This window comes from Panthera uncia, chromosome A2 (assembly GCF_023721935.1).
Source record: "Panthera uncia isolate 11264 chromosome A2, Puncia_PCG_1.0, whole genome shotgun sequence".
Lineage (NCBI taxonomy): Eukaryota > Metazoa > Chordata > Mammalia > Carnivora > Felidae > Panthera > Panthera uncia.
Genome location: NC_064816.1, coordinates 7,828,428 through 7,846,456, shown reverse-complemented (window position 1 = coordinate 7,846,456; position 18,029 = coordinate 7,828,428). Strand labels below are relative to the sequence as shown.

At 57.2% G+C, this 18,029-nt stretch overlaps 2 protein-coding genes across 2 annotated transcripts in view; one reads left to right on the top strand and one right to left on the bottom strand.

Moving 5' to 3' along the window:
* The window catches only part of DOCK6 (dedicator of cytokinesis 6), a gene marked incomplete at its 5' end in the record, with an annotated part of 43,632 nt that continues 25,603 nt past the window's right edge, over window positions 1-18,029 (top strand). The window contains 14 exons of the mRNA XM_049639407.1: window positions 1-29; window positions 6,885-6,972; window positions 7,517-7,692; window positions 7,953-8,021; window positions 8,225-8,354; window positions 9,496-9,708; window positions 11,716-11,801; window positions 13,347-13,413; window positions 13,515-13,664; window positions 14,577-14,657; window positions 14,772-14,925; window positions 15,089-15,220; window positions 15,334-15,423; window positions 15,829-15,991. Of these exons, the coding sequence (XP_049495364.1) occupies window positions 1-29; window positions 6,885-6,972; window positions 7,517-7,692; window positions 7,953-8,021; window positions 8,225-8,354; window positions 9,496-9,708; window positions 11,716-11,801; window positions 13,347-13,413; window positions 13,515-13,664; window positions 14,577-14,657; window positions 14,772-14,925; window positions 15,089-15,220; window positions 15,334-15,423; window positions 15,829-15,991 (1,628 nt within the window). The remainder of the gene's footprint in view (window positions 30-6,884; window positions 6,973-7,516; window positions 7,693-7,952; window positions 8,022-8,224; window positions 8,355-9,495; window positions 9,709-11,715; window positions 11,802-13,346; window positions 13,414-13,514; window positions 13,665-14,576; window positions 14,658-14,771; window positions 14,926-15,088; window positions 15,221-15,333; window positions 15,424-15,828; window positions 15,992-18,029) is intronic.
* Window positions 16,102-17,811, bottom strand: ANGPTL8 (angiopoietin like 8). The gene is made up of 4 exons (XM_049639861.1): window positions 17,515-17,811; window positions 17,158-17,319; window positions 16,502-16,611; window positions 16,102-16,380 (listed from the first exon to the last, which is right to left on the bottom strand). The coding sequence occupies exons 1-4, from the start codon at window positions 17,809-17,811 to the stop codon at window positions 16,353-16,355; spliced, it is 597 nt and encodes a 198-aa protein (XP_049495818.1). The 3' UTR covers window positions 16,102-16,352.

The window sequence follows — 18,029 nt, the reverse complement described above, 5'->3', positions numbered from 1 at the left end:
CGCCGCGCCTTCGCGCACAAGATCAACAGGTAGCGCGGCCGCCCGCACGTGTCCGAGCCCCGCCCTCCCCGGCCCGGCGCCCCCCATTCAAGCCCCTTCGGCCTTGGCCGAGTCCGACCCGCTCCCACCGGCCGGGGACGGGGTGGGGCGGGGGGCGGCGGGAGGCGGGAGGGGGCGCGGCGGGGGTCCCTCCGGGGCCGCGGCGGGGCTGCGGCTGCGATGGCGGCTGAGCCGAGGGCCGCCCTGGGAGACGGGGGGGACGCGTGGGGGCGTGTCCGGGGGGCCTTCCTGGAGGCGGCGACGCAGGGAAAGCGTGTCACGGGAGCCCTCCGCGCCCCTCCTCGTCTAGACCTTCCCGGGTCTCTGAGCCCCAGGGCGTGGGAGCGGGAGGGACCTTTGCGACCCACCCTCGTGCGACTGGCGTGGGGTGGGGATGCTCCAGGCGCCGGGGTTTGGGAACGGGGATGGTGCTCTTGGGGGCCTTGGAGGCCCCTCGGGAAGTTTCCCGTGCTCTTCTCCCACTGTCAGCGTCCCGTGCCCAGCTGTCTGGGGAGCGGGGGACAGCTGTGGATGTCCCCCCGCCCCCAGCCCTGCTTCAGGCTCTCCCAGCACCGGCTGGACGCGCTGGGAATGGATGGGTGATTGAATGGAGGGAGTGGGGGCTGGGGACCGAACCAGCTGGTGGGCAGACGGGGGAGGGGACGGGCGCCAGGCGCTGGGGGATCCATTTCCGTGGCCACTGGAGATTGTAAGAGACTCAGCCTGCGAGGGGGGCGGTCAGACTGGGGCTGGAGAGCTGCTCCCCCTCTTTGCCTCCATAGCCAGTCAGAGATCAGAGACTGCCCGGGGTCCTCTCCACAGGGGACCTGTCTTGGCCCCGCCCAAGTGAGAGGGCACCCTGTGGGTCCAGAGCTGGCGTGATGGAGACACAAGAAAAGATCCCACCCTGGGGGGCAGATACAGTGGGGTAGATGGAGGGGTAGCACGATAAAATGGATTGTATGTTAATGATAAGCGCTGTGGGGACCGACGAGGCAGGGAAAGGAGATGAAGAGGATGGGAGCCATTTTAGACCTGGGAGGAGGGTCAGGAAGGCTGGGGTGATAAGGGAACATTGGAGCAAAGATCTGAAGGTGAGGGAGGCCGCCGTGCCCAAACGTGGGGGCAATGCAGTCCAAACACGAGAAAGCAAGTGCAAAGGGCCGGAGGCAGGAGCAGGCATAGTGTATTTATAGATCATCTGAGGAGGGCAGCCAGTCTGCAGCTGAGTAAGGAAGGGGACAGCGGGAGCAGATCTTGCAGCTTGTGGATTGTGGCGAGGACTTTAACTTGTATCCTGAGCGGGGTGGAAGTCACGAAGCGGTCTGAAGGGTGTAGCCATGGGTCAGGAGCATAGCGGTCAGGCGATTTTTGTGTTCTGCTATCTTCATGTTCCTGAATTGTCTGTCTGTGTTGGACCTTTGGCATCTCCGAACCCATTTCTTTGCCACGCGGTCTCTGTCCTTGGGTCCGGGCTTCCACTCAAATAAATGAGAGAAGTCCTGGGGAACGGACACTGTAGGGCCCAGGGTAAGAAGAGCAGAGAATGATCCTGGGGCCCCAGGGAACCACAAGCAAATGGCTCAAGGCTTCCGGTCATCCTCCGACAGGGTCTCCATTGCAGCCCAGTGGACACCGGGGTCTCCTTGCTCAGACCTGGACCTCTTTTCATCTGTTCATTCATTCATTCAGTCATTCACTCCGCAGGGCCGTGTTAACCCGAATATTAAACAGTCCCCCAGTTTCCTAATGAACAGATTCTTAAAGAAAAGGAAAGAGTTTGGGGAGATCACTTAAAACCATAAATTCTTATACATGTAATAACGTGGACAGACGCTATTGCGTGCAATATAACTTGTTTGTTTTTTCACTTGTACTGTTTAATTTTTCAACGTTTTTTTATTTTATTTTTGGGACAGAGAGAGACAGAGCATGAACGGGGGAGGGGCAGAGACAGAGGGAGACACAGAATCGGAAACAGGCTCCAGGCTCCGAGCCATCAGCCCGGAGCCTGACGCGGGGCTCGAACTCACGGACCGCGAGATGGTGACCTGGCTGAAGTCGGACGCTTAACCGACTGCGCCACCCAGGCGCCCCTCACTTGTACTGTTTAAAGTAAAGTACGATATGGAACGGTGGTAATGGCCAGTACTTACAATATATTTATTGTATGCTCGTCCCGTCAGGAATCACCAGAGCCTGTTGACATAGGTGTAGCTAGTTTTTTTTTAGTATTCTTTTTTTAATTAAAGTGCATTTAATTTGAGAGAGAGAGAGAGAGGGAAAGAATCATAAGGGGGCTCGGCTGTCAGCACAGAGCCCAACGTGGGGCTCGATCTCACGAGCCGTGAGCTCGTGACCTCAAGATCAATTAATTCATTATATTTATTTTTGAGAGAGGGAGTGCATACCCACACCCAAGCGAGTGGGGAAGGGGCAGAGAAAGAGGGAGAGAGAGAATCTTTTTTTTTTTTTTTACACTTTTCAAAAACGTTTATATTTATTTTTGAGAGAGAGCATGAGTGAGGGAGGGGCAGAGAGAGAGGGAGACAGAATCTGAAGCGGGGTCCGTGCTGTCAGTGCAAAGCTGGATGCGGGGCTCAAACCCATGAATCGTGAGATCATGATTTGGGCTGAAGTTGGATGCTTAACCAACTAAGCCACCGAGGTGCCCCAAACGCGGTGCGGAGCCCGTCGTTGGGCTTGATCCCACGACCCTGGGATCGTGACCTGAGCTGAAATCATGCTCCACTGACTGAGCCACCCGGGCTCCCCGTGTGTTTAACTGTTGCAGGCTGGACTCAAAGCGGTTAGGTCACTCTCGAAGTAGTGATTTGTTCGAGGGCAATGAGACATGCGTTGAAAATTCCAGAGGGGTCTTTGGGATTTCAAGGAAATGGCTCCCTCCCACCCCTGTCCCCCGAGCAGCAGATGAGAGTTCCTGTGGCTTCATATCCTCACGGGCAGGCAGACTCTTTGTCTTTATTTAATGTTTATTTATTTTTGAGAGAGAGACAGAGCGTGAGCAGAGGAGGGGCAGGGAGAGGGAGACAGAGCCCGAAGCAGGCTCCAGGCTCCGAGCTGTCAGCACAGAGCCCGATGCGGGGCTCGAACCCACGAACTGTGAGATCACGACCCAAGTGAAGTTGGGCGCCCACCTGACCGAGGCACCCATGTGCCCCTGATTCTTTGTCTTTAGAATGTTCTGATGGTCCAGGAAGGCTAGGGGTGGGGTATAAGGAGGAATCACTGGGGTTTTATAAGGATTCATATTCTTCTCTTGCTTTTTTTTTTTTTAAGTTTTTTAAAAAGTCTTTTCTTTTTTAAAAAAGTTAAGTCTTTTTCTTTTTTAAGTTTTGTTTGAGAAAGAGAGAGAGCGGGGGAAGGGCAGAAAAAGGGAATCCCAAGCAGGCTCCGCACTGTCAGCGCGGAGCCCGACGTGGGGCTTGAACTCACGAACCTCGAGATCACGACCCGAGCCAAAATCAAGGGTCGGATGTGTAACCGACTGAGCCACGCGGGCACGCCTGTTCTCTCGCTTTTTACACAGGTGGGAACATGTAACGTCAGAGGCTTATGCCATTCTTGGTTCTGGTTTTATCCTCCTCCCCGGTGAGGCTAGACTTCTGTTAATGTGGCCAGCCCTGGGGTGAGGGCCACTGTCTCTCATGAATTTCCCAGTGACGCCACTGCTTACCCTTTCCCCTCTGAGCGTCTCTACAGTGTCACATAGGGCTGTCGATTTTCCCCGTTGGAGGATTTATCTCACCGGCGGCTGTAACCCACCGCCTGATCTTGACATTTTTTGCCATTGCAATTCTGAAATCCCTTCCTGAGAAAAACCACCACGTTCAGCTCAACGTCTTGCCTCCTTTTTAAAAATGTGCTCCACGGGGGCGTCTGAAGCAGATCTGATGTGGGGATGAGAAAGAGAGGGGCATTGGGGGTGCCTCCCAGGTGCAGGTCCTGAGCACCCCAGAGGGCGGGGCTGCCCTTAGGGAGACAGGAGGATGCTGGGAAGCTAGGGTTACAGTGATGGCGCATGCCTGCAGGACCCCGCGAGGGCACGCAAAGGAGGCAGGTATCCAACCGAACGGACTCGAGGATTGTCATTGTTTAGATGGTGCCGAAACCCGGAGGCTGGATGGGACCACTGTGGGGGGCGAGTGTGGACATGGAAGAGGCAGGTTGAGCCCCTGTTCTCGGCCCTGCTCCCCATCACAGGCCACGTGGAATGGCAGATGCTGGAGGGCACAGACCCTGCCCTCTGGCCCCCAGGGGTTTGATCCTGGCCACCTGCTGTGTGACCCTGAGCACCTTACCACCCCTCTCTGAGCCTCACCCCCTTTTGGCATAAAAAGAAGATCCAGAGATTCCAGTTTCTCGGGATCCTTTTGAGGCAACATGCTTACAGCAAGTCTTAATTGAGCACTTGCTGTGTGCCAAGCCCTACACTCAGAACAGTTCATTAAGGTGTGGGTACTGTCCTGAGCCCAGAGGTCCAGAGAAGGGGGTGCTTGCCACCCGTCCATGCTTGCCCAGCTCCCAAGCGCAGAGCCCTGTGACACGGGAAACTGGCTCCTGGGCCACGGTGTTGAGGACCTGGCCTTTTTTCCACTCTGGGGACATCTCTCCGGGGCCAAAGACAAAATGAAGTGGCCCCGCCCTCCCTCCTCCCCTCTCCCTGCTCTGGGGTAACAGCTGTAGAACGTCTGGGACCAGGGCACAGACCGGTGCCCTGTCCTGGCGTCTTTCATAAATCATCCCCCAAGACCCTGTGTGCCCAGGCTTCCAGAAGAGGCAGCCCCAACGTTGGGAACTTGAGGGCCCATACCTCATTTTGCACAACCTTTGAATTTCCTAGAAGATCCTCCATCATCTCCCCCTAAACCCCAACCAGTAGAAGCAAGACTCTGAGACCATTAACAAAGAAAATAAATAGAACGCGGAGACCGAGGAGGAGTGAGGCTGAGGTCTCCACTGGAAGCCCCCGTGTTGGATCAGGGTCACGGTCAAGTTTGTTTGACCTACACAGAGTTGAATTCAGAGGCTTCCAGATGACCCCCGCCCCCACCTGTCTTACCTGAGCCCCACTGCACGCATCCATTTCATCGGTGGCCCACGGGCCATAGGTTGGCAATCGGCATAGTGCTTTTTTAAAATTTTTATTTCTGTATTTTTAAAAATGTTTTTATTTTATTTGTTTTTGAGAGGGAGAGAGCGCGCGAGCAGGGGAGGGATAGAGAGAGAGGGAGACACAGAATCTGAAGCAGGCTCCAGGCTCTGAGCTGTCAGCACAGAGCCCGACGCGGGGCTCGAACTCACGAACTGTGAGATGGTGACCTGAGCCAAAGTCGGACACTTAATGGACTGAGGCACCCAGGCGCCCCAACATCGTGCTTTTTGGAGGTATAACTTTTTATTGGGAAAACTCCCCGGCACACAGAAAAGTGGAAAATAGAAGGGAGTAAGGCCCAAACACCCAGGCAATTGCCTTCTCAATTTTAAGAGGGATTGAGGCCCAGAAAGGGTGTTCACCAGCCCAAAGCCACACAGCTAAAATGTCTGCGGCTTCTAACAGTGGGTTCAGTCAAGTTGGACCAGGGGGAAGATTGGGAGGGATTCACTCATTTCACCAAGAAAAATTTATTGAGGGGCACCTGGGTGGCTCAGCCAGTTAGCCGTCTGACTTCGGCTCAGGTTATGATCTCACGGTTCGCGGGTTTGAGCCCCGTGTTGGGCTCTGCGTTGACACCTGGGAGCCTGGAGCCTACTTCAGATTCTGTGTGCCCCTCTCTGCCGCTCCCCGCCTTGTGCTCTCTCTCCCTCCGTCTCTCAAAAATACATAGCTTAACGTTTTAAAATATTTATTGAGTAGCTACTATATGCGGGGCTGTTGCTGGGGACACGTAGCCCTCGTCCTGCCTTCATAGAGACCCCGGGGGGACCAGGGGTCTAGGAGCTCACAGCCCAGCCTTAGAGTCTTTGTACTTACCGTACCTTTTGCCTGGAATGTTCTTCCGCAGATAACTGTGTGGCTCTCTCTCCTTCCCCTCCTTCTAAGCTCAGCTGAAGGAATTGAGTGCCTGGGGGACCCCGGCCCCACCAAGTCCCAGATTCCTGTGCTGGCCCCCTCCCCCGTGGGTCTTCCCTCTTCACCCTATCCTCCCTGCCTGTGAAGGCCGGCACAGATACAGGTGGCCCAAGAAGGCCACCGCACGGACCTTGGTTCCTGCGTGTGCCCTGCGGGTCCTCCTGGCCTCTTGACACACGCTCAGCGTTGTCTCCGACTCCCTGACAGTGAGGTACAGAGTGACCCCTGAATGCCGAGCCCCCTGCTCGGCTCTGCACAGCAGCCTTGTGAGGTCCCTTCAGGTACAGATGGGTAAACTGAGGCTCAGAGGCAGGAGTAACTTGTCCAAAGCCCCACAGCAAGGGTGGGACGGGGCACACATTCTGGATGGGAGGCAGGGTGGACACGGGTCCCCCAGATGAGGGAGCGGAGGTTGGGGACCAGGGAGACGGCCAGGCAGGACTTAGACCCTTGGTGGGTGCCAGGGATAGAGAAGGACCTGTGACCCTCATGCTCTGCCGGAAGCAATTCCTTCCATCTGTGCTTAGTGGGGGTTGGGAGGGCCCCAGGCCCAGCTTGGGGGTGGTCCTGGGACCTCTGGGCTGAGATCCGTGGATTCTGAAGCCTAGATTCTCCTGGTCCGTGGCCTGGTTTTTCCCTTCCACAGCCTGGATTTTCGTCTTGGAGAAGGGATTTATTGGCCCGAAGTGGAGTTCTCCGGGCCCCACTGCCCAAGTGTTCGTGTCCCCAGTGGCCCCCTTCTTCCCCGCAGGACGGTGGCTGCGGAGGTACGGAAGCAGGTGTCCCGGGAGCGCAGTGGCTCCCCGCACTCCAGCAGACGCAGCAGCGGCTCCCTGGGGGTACGTGTTTGGGAGGTGACCCCTCCAGGACGCGGGACGTGGGGAATCCCCTCTGCCGGGCCTTGGTCACACCCGCCCCTCCCACTAGTGCCCGGAGGGACTGTCCCCACTCTTTCTCTGTGAGTGGGGAGGGTAGTCCCCTCGCTGCAGCCCCGTGGGTGGTCACCCTGAGGTCGCCCCACCTCCTGCTGCCTGGACCACCCAGATGGGGACCGGGCTGGGTTGGGGGATGGGAGGTACTTCCAGCTGCTGGGAGAGGGAGGGAGCCTTAGGAATTGTCTTTCTTTGCTGCAGCCCACAGGCCTTTCCTTCCAGCAGAGCCCTGCCCCTCCAGGCACAGGGTGTGATTTCCTGCCTGGAAAGAGGGGCGGGGCAGGCCGCTCTGGGATGCGGGTAGAGAGTCTGAGGTCACTGTCCTCCTTGGCTCCTCACAGCTCCAACACTCTCTATGGCTCCCACCGCCCTCTTACCCGAGCCCAAGCCCACGCTCACCCCCACTCTCAGCCCCCAGGGCGGGGGCCACAGCCACTCTGCTCCAACCCAGGTCCCACTCACTGAAGTCATTGAGCCCCTGGACTTCGAGGATGTGCTCCTGAGCCGGCCTCCAGATGCCGAACCCGGGCCCCTCCGGGACCTGGCCGAGTTTCCAGCTGATGACCTCGAGCTGCTGTTACAGCCCCGGGAATGCCGGACCACGGAGCCCGGGACCCCCGAGGATGGGTGCGTTCGGCGCCATGCCCTCCTTGTCTGTAACTCAGTTCTGCCTCCATGCCCCTCACCAGCACCCCCTTTCCGTCAAGCTCCAATGGCCCCAAGTTCAACTCCTGGCTCGGCTGTGTGGCCTTGGGTGAGGTACCCTCCCTCTCTGAGCTTCTGTCTCCACTTCTCTATAACAGGCAGGGGGGTAGGACCCACCTCAGGCCACTGGAAGGATTAACACTGTACCCTGCCTCTGTTTACCCTGATTATATTTTGTGCAGAAAGCTGGATGCCCAGGTGAGGGCCGCGGTGGAGATGTACACGGAGGATTGGATCATCGCCCACAGGAGGTGGGTCTGGCTTGGGGGGCAGCTCAGGGGAGAGGGTCAAGAGGCCCCGTCTGAGCCCAGGAGAGCCCGTTGGGCTAGTCCTCCTGTGTGTTGGCCACTGTCCCCACAAGGACGGCCAGACTTCTCCGGTGGATCTTCTCTGGTGTATTGCAGGGGGGGTGTGCCCTTCTCCCTGCTACCCGCCCAGCCCTACCTCCTCCCAGGTACCAGCATCTGAGTGCAGCGTTCAGCCCCATCACCACAGAGACGCAGCGAGAGCGGCAAAAGGGCCTCACCCGCCAGGTCTTTGAGCAGGACACTTCTGGGGATGAGAGGTCCGGCCCAGAGGACTCGGTGAGGGAGCCCCGGGCAGGGGTCACCTTAGGGGTGTGTGTGAGCTCTAGGCCCCAGCTGTCAGTCCCATGCGACGGGCAGTGACCCAAACAGTCTCGACTCCAAAAGGAAACGTATCAGCCCCGTGGGTTAAAAGTTAAGGGTAATAATTATAAACATTTATTAAGTGCTTAGCGTGTACTAAATACTTTCTGCTGGTCCTCATCTTTCATCCCGTGAGGCAGGGCAACACCCGTTTTGCCGATAAGAAACCGAGGCCCAGGGGCGCCTCGGTGGCTCGGTCGGTTAAGCGTCCGACTTCGGCTCAGGTCGCGATCTCGCGGTTCGTGAGTTCGAGCCCCACGTCGGGCCCTGTGCTGAGAGCTCAGAGCCTGGAGCCTGTTTCGGATTCTGTGTCTCCCTCTCTCTGCCCCTTCCCCGCTCATGCTCTGTGTTTCTTTCTCAAAAATAAATACTTTTTTTTTAAAAAAGAGAAAGAAAGGAAGAAACCAAGGCACAGCGCGGTGATTAGGAGAATGTCACTGGCCTGGTGGGTCTTGAGCCGAAATTTTGTCAACCAATATTCACTGGGCTCCTACTTTATGCCAACGATAATCCTACCAAGAATTATTGTTATCGTTTCCATTGTTACTAGTTTTAGATGTAGGTGGGGAAGCTGAGGGCCTTTGAATTGGGTTCAGGGACACAGGGTCACAGAGCTGAGTGGGAATTTGAACCAGGGTAGTCTGGCTCTGACCACAACCGAGTCTAGGAGGTGAGACAGGGCCCTGAGCCAGTGACAGCTCCAATGGGAAGACCTCTCCCTCCCCTGACAACAGTGAGCAAAGCATCACGGAAGGCTCTCATTGGCCCAACCCAGACATGGCCTTACTTTGCCGCCAATCCCTGGGGCCGGCAGATGTCGTGTTCTGATTGGCCAGATGAGTACGTAAGCTTGGGAGTAGCCTCCTCCAACAATGGTGAAGGAGGGGCGGAAGGTTCTAGAAAGAGGCTTAGCACAGCCTCACAGTGACCCTTGTAGTGGTAACCCCACCCCGTGACCCTCAGCTTTCCCATCCGTTGATTGGGCATGAGGACGCCTCTGAGTGGGGTGGAGGTGCATCCAGCTGGCGCTCAGTGCTTGTGCGTTCTCCCCTGGCAGGATGACCCCCGCCACTCCTCGGGCTCCCTGGATGACACCCCTCGAAGCAGTGGGGCCTCTGGCATCTTCGACCTGAGGAACTTGGCAGCTGACTCATTGCTGCCCTCGCTGCTGGAACGCACAGCCCCTGAAGATGTGGACCGGCGGAACGAGGCCTTGCGGCGACAGCACCGGCCCCGTGCCCTGCTGGCCCTCTACCCAGCACCCGATGAGGTGGGTGCCCACAGGCCCACACGGGCCCCGAGGCCAGTACCCATGCGACTGACCCTATGTGGTATGTTGGTATCCCACCAACGTTCTCTGGTTGCCTACTGTATACCCCCGTTTTTTAAAATTCAGTTCCTTTTATTGGATGCCTACTACATGCCCTTATATTTATCCAGCCAGCATTTATTGGACACCTACCAGACTCCTATATTCATTCAACCAATACTTAATATATGCCGCTGTATAGCCTTCTCTTTAGTCAAACAATCTAATTGGGGTGCCCGGGTGGCTCAGTCCGTTGAGTGTCTGACTCTTGATTTGGGCTCAGGTCATGATCGTGGGATTGAGCCCCATGTTGGGCTCTGTGCTGAGCATGGAGGCCACTTAAGATTCTGTCTCTCTCGGGGGCACCTGGGTGGCTCAGTTAGTTAAGTGTCCGACCTCGGCTCAGATCATGATCTTGCGGTCCATGAGTTTAAGCCCCGCATCGGGCTCTGTGCTGACAGCTCGGAGCCTGGAGCCTACTTCTGATTCGGCGTCTCTCTCTCTCTCTCTCTCCCTCTCTCCCCCTCTCCCCCTTCCCCACTCACACTCTGTCTCTCAAAAATAAATAAAACATTTTAAAAAAGATTTCTTTTTAAAGGTTCTCTCTCTTTCCTATGCCTCTCTCCCCTTCTCATGCTCTGTCTCTCAAAAATAATTAAAATTAAAAAAAAAAAATTTAATCAAACTGGTATTTATTGAGCACCTACTATATATGAGTATATTTATCCAGGTAACATTTATTGGGCACCTAGTGTATACCGCGTATTTTTATTCAGTGGCTTTTATTTTATATATACTCCTTTATTTATCCACCCAGCATTTATTGGGCACTTATTATATACTTCTCTATTCAACCAATAGAGGTATACAATGTTAATTGTATACCTATTGTATAGTCCTTTATTTACAAAAAAATTTTTTTAATGTTTACCCATTTTGGAGAGAGACAGAGAACGTGCGTGTGTGCACATGTGAGCCAGGGAGGGGCAGAGAGAGAGGCAGACACAGAATCCGAAGCAGGCTCCAGGCTCTGAGCTGTCAACACAGAGCCTAACTTGGGGCTCGAATCCACGAACCGTGCGATCCTGACCTGAGCCGAAGTCGGACACTCAACCGACTGAGCCATCAGGTGCCCCTATAGTCCTTTATTTAATCAAACAGCATTTCAGCAATTAATATGTCTCCAGTATCTGTATTTATCCGACCGGCTTTTTTTTTTTTTTTTTTTTTAAATAATCTCTGTGCCCAACTCAGGGCTCGAACTCGCCTCCCTGAGACTAAGAGTCACATCTGCACTGACCGAGCCAGCCCCTACCAACTAACTTTTATTGGGAACCTAGTATAGACACCTGTGTTTTCATCCAGCCATTTATCAAGTGCTTACTGTATACTCCTATGTTTATTCAACGGTATTTGTCGGGAGCCTAGTATATACCCCTGTGAATGTCCAGGCAGTGTTAATCGAACGTTTTCTGTATACGTCTGTGTTTATCCAACCAACTTTGAGGAGGTGCCTACTGTATACTTCTGTATTTGCTTGACCGACACGAATGGCAAGTCCTGGAGGTCCAGCCATGAACGGGGTAGACTCCGTCCCTGCCCTGTGGAGGAGAGACCCTCCTACCAAGAAATTGCAATCCAGATGGAGTAATGTCATGATGAGTTGCCGGTAATTGGCCCTCACACGGCCCTCTGGGTCCCGGCCGTGTGACATTGTGAACACCGGGACGAGGTCCCTGCTCAGGCCTCAGCGATCAGGGAGGAAGTGCCCGCTAAGCCGCCACCTGGACGATGACAAGGAGGGGAGAAGAAGGGGGTTCCAGCCTGGGGCAATGGGATGTGCCAAAGCACAGAGACAGGAACTGAAAGAAACTTAAGTCAGGTCGGGGGGCAGAGCTGGCCTCGGGCCCCGTGTTCCAAGCCCTTCGTAACGGATGTGTCCCAGCTGCCCTCCCCGGTTCTTGGCAGGATGAGGCCGTGGAACGCTGCAGCCGCCCCGAGCCGCCCCGTGAGCACTTCGGACAGAGGATCTTGGTCAAGTGTCTGTCGCTGAAGTAAGTGTGCTGACCCACGCCTCCCTCCAGACCCGCGAGGCCCCGCGTGGGGTATGGTGCGGGCACACACTTGGGGCCCACTACTCAAGCCAGGCTGTTACCGTGTGCGGCCCTGAGACCCGTGAGGTCATCCGTGCGCTTTGAGGTGGGAAATGACTTCCTTTTCTCGTTATTCAAAGCCACCGGGTCCTTAAGCGCCAACTATGTGCCGGGCTGCGTTCTCAGCCCTGCACACGTACGACCTCCAATCTTCACCTCAACCTTGTGAGGTAGGCACAGGTGGGGAAACTGAGGCACAGGGTGGAAGTCACTGTGCCCGAGATCACATGACTTAGGAGGCCAGAATCTGGTACTGGCTCTGCCGCGACCCAGGCCAGAGGGGGCGCTGGTGACCCTGAACCTGACTTCTAGCCGACCGAGGCCCCCTCCACATCAGCCCCCCCCCCCCCCGGGAAGCAGCCAGAAGTGCGTGGGAATTGAGCTGAACAGGATGTGGCCTTGGACCTAAGCCCAGCACTGCCCCTCCCCACCCTGAGTTCCTGCCTGGATGGGGGCAGGAAAGGGAGGCCCTGGTGTGGCCTGAGGCCCGTCCCAAGCAGTAGGGTTGGGAACCAGCTCTTTGAATATCCAGCCATTCAACAAACACTACCTACCGTATCCAGCACCTGTAACCGTGGGATGACCATACAGGGCCCTCTGGGTGGGAGGACAGGGCACACCCAAAGGCTGGGAGATGTCTGGAGAGGGGAAAAATGAGGCCAAGAGGTGGGCGGGATGGAGCCCTGTAGGATTTTGTTTTCAGCACACTGGGGAGCCTCAAATTTTGAGGTTTTTTTTTTTTTAATGTTTATTTTTTGAGAGAGAGAGACAGACAGAGTGTGAGTGGGGAAGGGGCGGAGAGAGAGGGAGACACAGAATCTGAAGCAGGCTCCAGGCTCTGAGCTGTCAGCACAGAGTGCGACACGGGGCTCGAACTCACGATCTGTGAGATCATGACCTGAGCCGAAGTCAGACGCTTAACCGGCTGAGTCACCCAGGCGTCCCTCACATTTTAAGTTTTAAAATGCTTCCTTAGGGCTCGCGTGGTGAGTGGGGGCCAGCAGGGCAGAATAAGACGGGAAGGTGGTTACAGGGATGGTGCAGGCAAGCGAAGTGAGAGCTCAGCCCAGGGGGGTAGAGGACACCCCAGAGAGGGGGGCACAGCGAGGCCCAGGAGGTGAGAATTTCACGATGAGGGGCACTCTCGTGGCAAAAGCTTCCTCCATCCCATCTGAACAAGGGCCATATGTTCGGGGGAAGGGCTCTGTGTGAGTTGCTGGGGGGGGGGGGGGGGGGGGGGGCTTCATGCCTCAGTTTCCCTATTTGCAAAACGGGACAGGCTTTTCCTGGAAGCCGGTAAGCAGCAATTCTTTGTGGCCCAGTGGAAATTAGATGCCCCCCCACCACGATGCACCAAGGCTGGGCCGGGTCTCAAGAGGGACTGGGGTGTGTGGGTGGTACAAGTATTAGGGACAGCCTCTGCCAGAGAGTCCCCGTTCACCGTAGGTTTGAAATCGAAATCGAGCCCATCTTTGGCATCTTGGCCCTGTATGATGTGCGGGAGAAAAAGAAGGTAGGAGCCTCTTTCTTCCCATTCCTACCCCGACCCTCCTCCTTGTTGCACCGCAGTGGGCTTCCTGGAGGTGGTGGCCCAGCTGCTTTTCGTGTCCCCAGATCTCAGAAAACTTCTACTTTGACCTGAACTCGGACTCTGTGAAGGGGCTCCTGCGGGCTCATGGCACCCACCCTGCCATCTCCACGCTGGCCCGCTCTGCCATCTTCTCCGTGACCTACCCCTCACCTGATATCTTCCTGGTCATCAAGGTGCCTGCTGGGGCTGGGCCAGGGGGTGATAATGGTAAACGCCGGATAATGGTAAACGCAGCGTGGGCCCTGTTCTCGTGGAAGAAGATGGCCACGTCATCAAGAAGGGTGATGAGTGTGTTGTGGGGAAAGCACAGGCAGCTGGGCAAGCCCAGAAGAGGCTCCTCACACGACCCAGGTGGGGAAAAATCACAGAGGGCTTCCGTGGAGAGGTGACAGCCAGGCCAAGACCCATGAGTGGGCGGCCTGGGGAGAAACGGCATCCTGGCCCGTGCAGATGAACATTTGAAACTCTTTTTAAGTTGGGAGTTTTTCAGTTTATCAGGGGAAGAAAGACCTAGTTGGTACATCTGTGTGAGATTTTCTGTTTCTAGGAGTGATCTCAAATTTCCTTCCCCAAAACGTTCTATTAGGTTACGCTAACGGCATTATTTGAGCACCTACAGGCAGGCACGGCTCATGGTCGGTCAGGGTACGCAGGGCTTGCCACCTCTAATCCTTACAACAGCCCCAGGAAGTGGGGGTTGCCGTGGCCCCCCCATTTTACAGACGGGGAAACTGAAGTACACCATGGGTTAGGGACCTGTTCGGGCTCGCATACCCTCCAGGTGGTCAGGACTGGAGTCCAGCCATGCTTGGAGTGGCCTCTGTTTATACTAACAAAAGTATAAACGTAGGGAAGTTATGGAGACGGGGGTTTGGAGTGGGTTCAAAGCATGGGGAGGGGCAGCTGGCGGGGCAAGCCAACTCTTGCTCAATCTCGAGGACAGTGGGAACCATGGGAGGTGTTGGAGCAAAAGTCCTAGCTGGATGGAGTGTCTGAGGGCCCGTGAGGGGTCCAGGTGAGTGGGTGGGAATGGGGTGGGAGGCTGGGGTCCCAGCAGCGCCTCACTGGCCCTGCCGGCCCCCCAGCTGGAGAAGGTGTTGCAGCAGGGGGACATCAGCGAGTGTTGCGAGCCATACATGGTGATGAAGGAGGTGGACACGGCCAAGGTAAGCAGGTGGAGGCTGAGCAGGGTGGCGAAGGGGTCACCGGGCAGGGCGGATCCTGGATTCGGTAGGCCTGGGGCACTGAGCACTTGGGGGCTTGGGGGGGTCTCCGCACAGAACAAAGAGAAGCTGGAGAAGCTGCGCCTGGCAGCCGAGCAGTTCTGCACCCGCCTGGGCCGCTACCGCATGCCCTTCGCCTGGACCGCCGTTCACCTGGCCAACATCGTGAGCAGCGCCTGCCAGACGGACCGCGACTCGGACTCCGAGGGCGGTGAGGAGGCGGGGCTGACGGGCCAGGGGCGGGGCTACCGGGGAGGGGACGATGCGCCCTCTGCTGGCTGGACTTGGTACAACGTTGAGTCCCCGCGTCTCTCTGGCCCTCCTCGCCTCTCTTTCATCTCTGCCGCCTCCATCACTGTCACCACTTCCCCTAGAGCGCCGACCTGCCTGGACTGACCGCCGCCGTCGGGGGCCCCAGGATCGGACGAGTGGTGGGGATGACACCTGCAGCTTCGCCAGCTTCCGCCCAGCCACGCTAACTGTCACCAACTTCTTTAAGCAGGCAGGTGTCATGGCCGTGGGGCTGAGGGAGGGGTGCCTAGGCACAACCCCTGTCACCCCACTGTGGGCGCACAGGCCCCAGGGACCCAGTTTACGCGGGCGTGTCCTGTGCAGGAAGCTGAGCGGCTCAGCGATGAGGACCTCTTCAAGTTCCTGGCTGACATGCGACGCCCATCCTCTCTACTGCGGCGCCTGCGGCCCGTGACTGGTGCGTGCCACACCTCCTAAATGAGAGGTGTCACTTTCACGCAGTCACTCAACAAACCCACACTGAGTACCTGCTGTGCCAGGCCCTGGAGACCTCGCGGTGACCATGATACACAAATCCCTGACTTCAGGGATCCCTAATGGGAGTCAGACAAGAAACATAATAAGACAGATCGTGTGTCAAATGGGGGACATGGTGGCGGTGGGGACCTGGGTCCCCAGGGCAGAGGTGATCAAACACAAGGGCAAGGTACAGCAATTGAGGATGACCGCTGGCCTTAGCACCTGAAGGACAGCCACTAGGGGGCATTATGGAAAAGCCAGAGCTCTGATCCTGAAGCCCCGACAGGGTGGGGCTGGGCTGGGAGGCTTCCAGGCAGGTGCAAACCCCCTACTCCCTCCCCAGCCCAGCTCAAGATCGACATCTCCCCGGCTCCCGAGAACCCGCACTTCTGCCTCTCCCCGGAGCTGCTTCATGTCAAGCCCTACCCAGACCCCAGGGGCCGGCCCACCAAGGAGATCTTGGAGTTCCCCGCCCGTGAGGTCTACGCCCCCCATACCAGCTACAGGTACAACCTCCAGGGCCCAGCTGGGCACGTGAATGGGGGTATCTGTGCATCCTGCAAAGCAAGGTACCTTTTCTCCCAGACGCACAGAGACACGTAGAGTGAGATGGCACTACTCCGCTTTAATGGGGGGGGGGGGGGGGGCGGTGTGTAAGCATGAAGGATCACATGTCCTGCCTCCACCCCTCCACGACGGGGCCATGTCCTCTGCCTGTGTCCCCGCCTGTTTCTGTCTCTGCTCCGTGGCCAGAAGCACCCTGGCCGACCCCAGTGGACAGGCAGCTCCTTGTGCAGGGGCCACGTGGGGCACGGAAGGAAGCGTCCTTCGGTTGTGTGACTGGTTCTCAGTTCCACGCAGGCAGGCTCAGGCTGGAAGTGCCGCCGTGTGGAGTCTGGGTGGGGGGGGGGGTGGGGAGGGAGATCAGGCTCAGCCCAGGCAAAGGGGTCCCCACCCAGCTGCCCCGCGCACCTGCCGTCAGGCTGTCCTGTGCGTCCAGCCCCCTCCAGGCTCACCTCTCCTGGATCTGACGCAGCCGGTGCTGCAGTGCTGCCAGTTCCTGCCTCTGTCGCTGCACGTGGCCTGTGAGGGCCCACACGATGTGGCTCTGCTTGTCAGCGTGGGCCTGCGGGGTCAGGACGGAACCCTCAGCCGGGGCCGCCCCACCTCCATCCCCCGACGCCGCCCGGGGCCGTCTGCCCCTCAGACTGTATCCGTGTGACCTGGCCATTCACTGCTACTCTTTGGCCTCCACTTCCCCATCTGTTAAATGGGGATGAAATGGGACTTGTTATACTATGTTATACTTGTTATAAGTATGATATGGGTTATCAAAAGGCAGGGCTGGGTAGCTACTGGGCGCTCAAGACACAGACCCGGTTACTCTTAACTGTATACATTTATTGAGTCACTTCCATGTCCCCTGTCCCATGCGGAGCGTTTTGTCTGTATTGAGTCCCTGTCTCCGCTTTGAGACGTCAGTTGTCACGCTTATTTGCAAATGGGGAAACTGAGGCATGGGAGGGGACAGGGGTTTTGCCCAGGGTCATATAGGTGGGAGGCCATGGCACCGGGAGACGGACCTGGGGATAGCTCGGGGACTCAAGGCTCAGAAGCAAGCTCTGCCTGGGAAATCAGAGTCCCAGCTCCACCAGGGCTGGGAGCCTCTTACCTTCAAGGCCTCAAACTCTTGTTGGGCATGACCCAGCCAAGCGCCCCTCAGCTGGCCTTCCAGCCGCAGCATGCTCTCCCGCAGCGCCCGCTGTCCCTGCGCCGCCTCCCCTAGAGCCTGGGCTGTGGCCTCTGCTTGGAGCTTTAGGGCATCCTCTTCCATCTGATCGATAAATAGTGGATGTTAGTGGGATGATCAACTTGCCTTTGTTTGCCTGGGACTTGCCCAATTTTAACACTGGAAGTCCTGTGTTCCTGGGACCCCCTCAATCTTGGGCAAACCCAGACAGTCGGTTACCTTAGGCACTTGTGCTGCAAACTCCTATCTACCCCACAGTGCCCCAGGTGCAGCGCCCACCTGCATCTCCAACAGGCTTGTGCGTAGCTCCTGGGCTGCATCCCGGCCCCGGCTGACCTCCTGCCCCAGAAGCCCCAGTGCCTGGCCATAGAGGCCCACGCTGTGCCCAGCCTTTGTCAGCCGTGCCTCTGTGGCCCTGTAGACGCTGTTGAGGGCCTGACCCAGCTGCAGGGTCCCGTGGAAGAGCAGGGTCAGCTCCTCATGTTGTGCTGGCTCCAGGCTCCCCACGGGAGCTGCAGACGAGGGCCAGGGCTCGGTGGCCAGGGCACACAGCAGGCACAGTGTGAGCACGGGCATGGCTGAGGCTCTGAGGGTGCGGCCACGGCGCCACTGCCGCCACCTTTTATGCCCTGACACCCCAATAACCCCCGGTCAATCGTTAACCGGCCGGCTGCGTGCCCCGTGTTGTGCAAGGGCCTGGCGGTGGCGCGACCGTTGCATCAGGCGAATGTCCGGCTGGGCCACGCTGAGATCACGCTGGCTGGGGCTTGGGGCCAGGTGTGGACTGGGGGGCG